Raw genomic sequence first — 8,884 nt, forward strand, 5'->3', positions numbered from 1 at the left:
GTGTTCAGATGTACATCTCTGACCCCTGGTCCATGCTGTGATCGCTTCAAACTTCACATCCCCTATGCTGGAGAAACCCTGAAATGTAAGTAAATATGTCATTCTCCTATTTGTCATTCTCAAATAAATCAGAAGAGATTAGCCTCTTATTTTGGTTGAATAAATCATCACTGGTAATAAAACAGTTGCAGCTGGGGGCGACTGTGGTTCAGTGGGTAGAGCAGTCGTCTCCCGACCGGAAGGTTAAAGGTTCGAATCTCAGTGCCTGCAGTCCACCTGTTGCATCTAAACTGTGTGTATATATATTTCTATATTTATAAGTACTTTATTTTCCTAATGCACATTCGTTTTTCTTGTTTGCACATTTTTTTTCTTACAGAAGAGCACTGTACATACACATTTAGAGCCACTGTACCAGAGTCAAATTCCATATGTGTCCAACACCTGGCCAGTACAGCTGATTCAGATTCAGATTCTGTTGTTGCTGCCTGATCTTGAGAAAATAATGTTGGAAGAGAACTATTAGCAAATACAGGCCTTTTCTTTCCTAGTCAAAAAATAGTGGTAGTGAATAAGAAACTTGAGGTTGGTCTAAAAATCAGGCTTGTCAGTCATTCCCTTTCACTATATTTTTAGATCACTTAATGGCAAGTGGAAATTAAGAGGGTACAGCTGAAAGAGTAATCATGCAGAAGAAGAGGAAGAACTGAATCCATTTTGATTCCATCTTTTCCATCCATGCATTGTGCTCTGGAGGGTAAGTGCTGGCAGTATTTCAATCTGCCGGTCACCCAGTGTCCTCAGGTTAGTTAGTCCATTGTCTATAACAATGGGCCTGCACGTTGAAAAGAGAACATCACTGCTGAATTCATTTTAATTCAGATTAAACATGTTGAGCCAGCCCTGACTAGTGTTGGTCCTGCCTCACAGTAGATTAGTTTTTAAGATGATAGGTAGTTTCTTGTCACCACCACCTGAAGAGACCAACAGCAGTGGGTATGGGAAATCAAAGTCTAAATTTTTTAAATAAACAGAGCTATGCACAAAATGAAGACAGCAGAAATATTATGATAGAATGTTAGACCTATGTGTTACCAACCGAACACCACAATAAAAATGTTTCGTTTTGGTTTAGCAACTTTACAGTAAGACCAAAAGCACCCACAGGAATTCCTGAACTACAAAAACAACATAAATATTTTTCTGATGATGGTCATGCTTAATCAGTGCAATTATACCAGTAAAAGCTTTATTTGTGCCACTGAGCTTTTGCTGGAATAGTCTGTCATTCTTGAATCAAGTCTCCACATTAGAGATTTTCCCTTGTGAGTCCCTCAGAAATACCTGATGGGCAAGTTCATTAAATGTTGTTAAGTGATTATAATGATGATTTAGAATGATTTGAACTCATTATTACTGTAATTATGGTAACTCTTGAGACCCAGGCCTGGCTGTACACAATGTCCTGAAAGATAAAATCAAGCCAGTTTTACGTAGGCATTAGTTTGTCACCAGTCAAGGTTTAGGCTCAGGGCAAGAGCAAATGTTTATCAATTTGGCATCTACAAACTTTGAAACTCAAAGGAAGCTACATAAATTAAATGTGTTGAACAGTTTCAGTCCGGTTATTAAAAAAAACAACCTTTTTTATAACAAAGCTTATAAAAATACATACATAAACTAGAGAAATGCATTTCCTGTCAAAAATGCGTGTGAACGTTGTGTGCTGAAGGATCGCCCTGAAAATGCTGGACATTTTGTCACCTGAAAGGCTTATCTACCTGAAAGTATGCTGAAGTACAATTTTCCCATTATTTTGAATGGGGGAAAATTTTCAAAATAAAGCTAAATATTTCAGAAGTGTGAAGTGTAGAAAAATTTGAAGTCAAAGCATTAATGTCCTGGGAGAGCTGAACATTCTGATACCTGAAATACCTGAAAGTATGCTTAAGTAGAATTTCCCCATTCATTTCAAAGGGGCAAATTTTCAGAATAAAACTAAATATTTTAAAAGTGTGATGTTTTGAAAAATTGTGAATAGAAGCATGAATGTTCTTGAAGAGCTGAACATTTTGATACCCGAAATAGGAGAAGGTATGCTGAAGTAGAATTTTCCCATTCATTTGAATGAGAGAAAACTTTCAAAATAAAGCTAAATATTTCAAAAGGTATGAAGTTTAGAAACATTCTGAAGAGAAGCATGAATATCCTTGAAGAGCTGAACATTTTGCTACCTGAAATAGCTGAAAGTATGCTGAGTGCAGAATTTCCCCATGCGTTTGAATGGGGCACAATTTTCAGAATAAAGCTAAATATTATAAAAGTATGAAGTTTAGAAAAATTTTTAAGAGAAGCATGAATGTCCTTGAAGAGCTGAACATTTTGATAAATGAAATTATGCTGTAGTAGAATTTTACCATCCATTTGAATGGGGCAAGATTGTCAGAGAGGGTGAGACAGAGAGACAGAAAGAGTTATGTAGTGGCATGTCTCAATTGCGCTGCATTTTATGGACCACCAGACGGCACTCCAAGACTGCGTCATTGACTCAGCACTTTGATCTCCCATTGACTTGTATTGCAAAATATAAAACTGAATAGATTAAAAAGTATAAATGTTATAACAAAGAAAAATACAAGCAGGGATGTCCTTGAAGAGTTGAACACATAGAGACCTCAATGGCCTGTATAGCTGAAAGTATGTTGGACTTATAAAGTGCCCCAAAAATGCTGGAAGATCCCAGAATAATAATAATAAATAAAGAACACACTGCATTCTGGTGATTGTGTGGATGCTTTACAGCACCCACACAATCACCAGAATGCAGTGAATGTGTCTCAAGTGATTGTAGTATAAAAATCACCTGTGTCTGGAAGGTCCAGTCGATGGTTAATCAGTATTCCTGGCTACCATTACACCATGAAGACAAAAGAACACTCCAAACAACTCAGAGAATAGGTTATTGAAAAGTATAAGTCAGGGGATGGATACAAATCATTTACAAGACACTGAACATCCCCTGGAATAATTCATCATGAAGAAATGGAAGTAATATGGCACATGTCTAAATCTGCCTAGATCAGGCTGTCCTCACAAACTGAGTGACCGTGCAAGAAAAAGACTAGTGAGAGACACAACAAGACAGCAATGACTACTCTGAAGGAGTTACAAGCTTGTCCTGGAGGACAATCTTATTCAGTTTGCAAGAGAACTACGTCTTGGGAGAAGATTTATTTTCCAGCAAGACAATGACCCGAAGCATACAGCGAAACCTACACAGAAATAGTGTAAAGACAACAAGGTGAGTGTTCTGGAGTGGCCGAGTCAAAGCCCAAACCTCAATCCAATAGAGAATTTGGGGCTGGGCTTGAAAAGGACTCTTCATGTCAGATCCCCACACAACCAGGCAGAGCTTGATCAGTTTTGCAAAGAAAAAGGCAGTAAAATTGCAGTGTCCAGATCTGCAAGCCTGATTGAGACATATCCACACACAGACTCAGTGCTGTGATTGCAGCCAAAGGTGCATCTACTAAATACTGATTTCAGGGGGGTGAATATTTATGCAATCACTTATTTCCCATTCCATATTTTTATTTAATTGACATTACTTTGTAGAAATTTGTTTTCACTTTGACAGAGGTTTTTTGTAATTTTTTTTTGTCAAAAAAGCCAAATTATATTGACCATGATTGATTTATAAAATTAATAAAAGGGTCAAACATCCAAGGGGGTGAATACTTTTTAGAGGTACTGTATGAACAAAGCAGTATATACTATACTGTAAGAGTCTAGGTTATAACGTGTTGAGGTTGTACTTCTGCCGGGAACTATGCCAGTGTGTTTCTGACAGACTTCTAGTGGTTTGCAACAGATTTACAGCATGTCCTCTCCTCTCCTCCTCTGACACTTCTTCACTGGAAAAGTACTTCCATATGTGTACGTTCTTGCTGTCACTGGTGCAATAAAAAAGCAGAACAGAAGAGTTGCAGTACACAAATAGAATTGTGTAATATAATATCAGAACTTTGTGAACTGTGCTATGCTGTTTTGTCATTCCCTGTCTGTTTCCAGTCTGTAATAACATTTTTTTTTTCAGAATACACTGGTAATTTATTTCTCGGTTTGTAGTTACAGTATTTTAGTTGTTTTTTTTTCTTTTAGAAACTTCTCAGATTTTGAATAACTGAACTGAAAGCAAGCTTGCTTTCACCAGTGCTTTATGTGTACTATATTAAAATACTTGTGCAAATATTTTTACAAGACAGACCTATTTGGTAGGATTTGAGTGTCTTTAATGATAAATGTCAAGTTTTCTCATTATGTCAGGTGTTTAATTTAAAATGCTCCAGATGTGGTTAACACAACTGCTACAAAAAAAACTGCATTAACAGCCACTTCATCACATTTTGCTGTCAATTGGATTAAGATGTCAAATTGTTCCCGCCACAATGAGAGACAGTGGAATTCTCTAAAATTAGCTGATTAGAGAAAAGTTAGGTTGATCTCTTGATATGTTTTCATTGTTTTTATACAATGAAACAGGTCAACTTTAGGAATTCATGTTATCTTTGTTGGTGTCCTAGATCATCAGCCAGTAATAAACAGTTTTCCTCTTTTCTTGCAGGGGATATCATATTTAATGCTCGGTATCCAGAACTGCCTCCAGATTTTATATTTGGAGAAGATGCTGAGTTTCTCCCTGAACCCTCACAACTACCGGTGAGTATCTAGACTCATGTAACAATCATTAATTGCAAGGTTGTCTGGAAGAATTTGTAATGCTTATTTATTGCAGCCAAAATGTGATTATTTTACAGTCAATATGCTTCATTTCATTACCTCACAAGAAAAACACCTAACACGTGATTTGTCCTTTCCCACTTGTTTAAGCCAAGTCTTGTGTTTTCATGTACTGTGTTGCCTGGTTCTCCTTTGTGGGCCTAAATGTCAGATACTGCATGTCTGAGGGAGTTCAAGCAGTACCACAGACAGTATTTGACAAAGCAAACTAACACCCTTCAGCTACTGTGGGTGTGCAGCGTTAGATAGCTGGAAATGTTGTAATAATTGGCAGTTCATTATGCCATACACTCTGTTTTGACTAACTGCTATCTGCAGATCTGATCTTCTGTGTGAATCCATGATTCAAGTCTAAACAGGTTAAAAGGGCCATACTAGTTTGTGTAAAACATAACCTGCCCTGTAATAAAGACAGTATAGCCTACCCATAACAGCATTTTTTTAAACAAATTATAAGGTCATGGTAATGCTGGGTTTACAGTAAATTTACCTGGAGGGGGAAATTTGTGGAATTTGTTTGACCAGAGTTTGAGTATCTATACATTTTGAACATTAAACGTTCTACTTAAATTTGACAAAAAACAATCCAACAGTAGTAGTATTCTCAACAGCTTATCATTCTTCAACAGCTTATTCTTGATGGAAACTTACTGATACTGGAGACTGACCTGTAATTGAACCGACAATGGTAAAATAAAAGTATCGAGATCTGAAAATGGTCTTGGCAACTAGCCGTATACTTTTCTATGCATTAATGTGCACTCAAAGTACTTTTTCCCATTCACCCATTTTCACACACAAACACTCACACATTCACATCACCAGGAGTAACTAGGAGTTCATTGTCTTGCTCAAGGACACTGACATAAAGCCAGGGATTGAACTGCCAATACTCTGATTAGGTTCTACTTCCTAAGCCACAGCCGCCCAGACAAAATAATTTTGTCTAGTATGAAAACTGGGTTTCATGTCTTGATTGCATCAGTGCTGTTTATTATTATAGTCAGTCTGTGACCTCCTGTCTGCCTCCTCTTGCTACATTTAGGGCACACTACTTTCATAGTGCTGAACTTTGGAATTGTATATAGGACACAGACGTTACTATGCTTATTCTTGATGGAAACTTACTGATACTGGAGACTGACCTGTAATTGAACCAGGCTATTGGCTATTCTTGTAGAATATTACATATAACAAAAATGGCTCTAGGTTGTCACTGACTTAGTATATTGTTGACTGGGCACACTGTTAGGCCTTGTGGAGTTCTGTATGCTGTAGAGTACTTCCTTCTTGTTGCCTTTAAGTTCCTACCATGCAGTTATCCAGTGCTATTTTTGAAGTGGCCTAGCATGGAGAAGCTAAATTCCCCTAGTTGTGTCGGAGTCTGGGAGAAAAGTGGGGGAGTATTGCTCACTGTCTCATAAATCCAGCTGTGCACATAAGGGGAAGTACCTCTCCTGAGCCAGTGCCTGGCAGCCCATCGCTTGTTTATTTTCTCACTTATATTCTTTTACTGTTCATGCTGTCATAATCCTCCGTCTTTCTGTCTGCCTGAGGTCCTCCTTTTTTCCCTCTGTTTTCAGTAAGTGCAGCCCCTTCTCACTCTTTTCAAACACTGAATTCCCAATAACTCCTTAGACCCCCCCCCACAAACCTGGGAAATTTCTTGGTAACTTGCACAACATATTAAATTATCAGCTGCTTCAGTTTAAGTAAAAACATTACTGTGTGCCAAACACATATATAAATAACCTGACACATAAAATCCACAGGATGTAGAACTCAAAAGCAATATGTTTATCCAATGGACGCACAAACATTAGGCTAATTTTAGGTCTTCTGTCAGTGGCTGGTTAAATTCGTGATGTCTCAGCAGCACATCGCTCTTGTTTACAGCCAACCAAGGGTATCATTGGCTTCCCTGTTTAGCCTTGTGTTTTCCCTTCTGCCACCAAGCTTGTTATCTCTGTTTCTGCTTAGTCAAGTCAAGTCAAGTCAAGATTTTTATTTGCCATTTTTGCATAAACAGACAGTCTAGGCATATAGGAATTCTTGTGCAGCTCTCCTTTAGAGTCAGGTAAGTAGTCAAAAGCCAGAAAGAAGACTTAGTCTTAAGATAATTTTCAACGGAAACAAAGCATTAAAACCTCAAGACAGAGAAATATGTTACTCTTTCATAAAAAAGGATAAAAACATTCAGGTGGTACATTTACCATCAGCCTCCATGTTGAAAATCTTATTATTAAATAGAGTATTTTATTAATCCTAAAAGGAAATTGCAGATAGGTGTAGTAATTCCAGCATAATATACTAGGACACAATAATGAAAAAAATCCTCAAACCCTATTGATTATTAAGAAAATTCCTAAAAGAAAAGTGAACTAAATAGTACGACTGGATGATGAGAAGCCACATGTGCCACAAAGACCCCTTTTATAGCAGAACTGCTCCATAAGCCATGGAATATGGGCAAAGGTCACCACAATTTTTCTTGAGGTTCACTGTACAAGTGGTCACTGGCAAATGTAAATGACACCCAGACTGGCTAACTGGCTACCAGGGTAGCCCCCCACTTCAGAGAGCTTTGAAACACGCAACGTAAGGCCACAGCTTCATAACTCTAATTCTTTTATAGCTATGGAAAGTCATCTGACAGGCCAGTGGGTTTGAAATGGGTAGAAATAAATCTTAAATTGAAACAGCCCCTTCAATTGTAATCGTCACCTAAACGCTCTGATATAGTATTCATGATTGTCTAACCTAAAGATTTAATTGATACCTGTTGGCTGTTAAAAGGCAGCTTATCAGAGATGACTTACTTGTGGTGAAGGTGTAGACTGTAGTCTACATTTTTGATATTATGTAACATGGGATACTGATTTTACCATGGGGACTACGCAAACCCTGTTTATGAATGATACTGTAGTTTGTCATCTGTTGGTGTGATGTTTGGTCCAATGTACTGCATATACATAGTGATAAAACTATTCAGTGATTTACTGTGACTTGTACATTTACTGTCTATATCATCTTCTTTCGGCTGTTCCTGTTCGGGGTCGCCATAGCGAATCATCTGTTTCCACCTAACTCTATCCTCGGCATCCTCTACTCTCATACCAATTAACTTCATGTCCTCTTTTAGCACAGGCAGAACTAAACTCTCTTTTGGGAGTCAAGATGGCGCCTGTGACTGGCTTTGCCACTGCTCCTTCTTTTCTGTCTCGTATGGTTTTTGTTTTTCTTTTGTTTTATGTTGTTTTATCGGCCTTGTCAGCGAAAACTTGTGTGTCGGCTGTCTTGAATTATGATCGGGACACGTTGTTCCGCATTAAGGAGTTTATGGATAACAGCAGTATTACCGGGGCTAGGGATCCAGAGTCTTTTCCTCGGAATTTTGAGTGCCCCACATTACCATTGGAGTACCTGATGCCAGCCAAGCCCCGCGGCAGAAGAAGAAGGCGGGGTTGCAGGGCTGGTGTCCAGGCCAGGCTGAGGAGATGGCGTGTTCGAGGATTCTCATCGTGGCAGAGTAGGATTAATTCGGTACGGAGTGAGCGGTGTTTGCTGCCGATCATAGGCCATGAGCATGTCCGGGCCCCGACCCCGACCCGAGTGCTGTTGTCCTGGGGGTATATCCTTACAGGCCGGAGTGTCCCGACTCGGGGCATCTGATGTTTGGATTGCTCCGTGTTCTGGACCCCCGGGTCTCACGTCGAGGTGGTGGTCTTGCACTCCTTTACCGGAGCTGTTTTTGCTGTAGGCAAATGACTACTGATATTTTTAACTCATTCGAGCTCCAAATGAGTAAGGTTGGATATATTGATTCGTTTTATTGTATTTTGATCTACCGATCTCCTGGCTCTGCATGCTTGTTTTTTGAGGAGTTCGCTGATTTTTTTATCATCTATCATCAAATTTCAGAATGTTTTAATTCTTGGGGATTTTAACTTGCACGTTGATGACTCTTCCTGCTTGCGGCAGCGGAGTTTTTAGTTCTTATGGAGTCTTTTAATTTTAAACAGCATGTTTCTGGTCCTACCCACAAAAAAGGCCACACGTTGGATTTAGTCTTTTCGTTTGGCCT

At 38.7% G+C, this 8,884-nt stretch overlaps 1 protein-coding gene across 1 annotated transcript in view; it reads left to right on the forward strand.

Annotated features, from left to right (window-relative positions):
- Positions 1-8,884, forward strand: part of babam2 (BRISC and BRCA1 A complex member 2) — a 28,961-nt gene that overhangs the window by 1,769 nt on the left and 18,308 nt on the right. The window contains exons 3-4 of the mRNA XM_020614531.1: positions 9-85; positions 4,625-4,719. Coding sequence (XP_020470187.1) covers positions 9-85; positions 4,625-4,719 — 172 coding nt within the window. The remainder of the gene's footprint in view (positions 1-8; positions 86-4,624; positions 4,720-8,884) is intronic.

Source organism: Monopterus albus, unplaced genomic scaffold (genome assembly GCF_001952655.1).
Source record: "Monopterus albus unplaced genomic scaffold, M_albus_1.0 scaffold147.1, whole genome shotgun sequence".
Classification (NCBI taxonomy): Eukaryota; Metazoa; Chordata; class Actinopteri; order Synbranchiformes; family Synbranchidae; genus Monopterus; species Monopterus albus.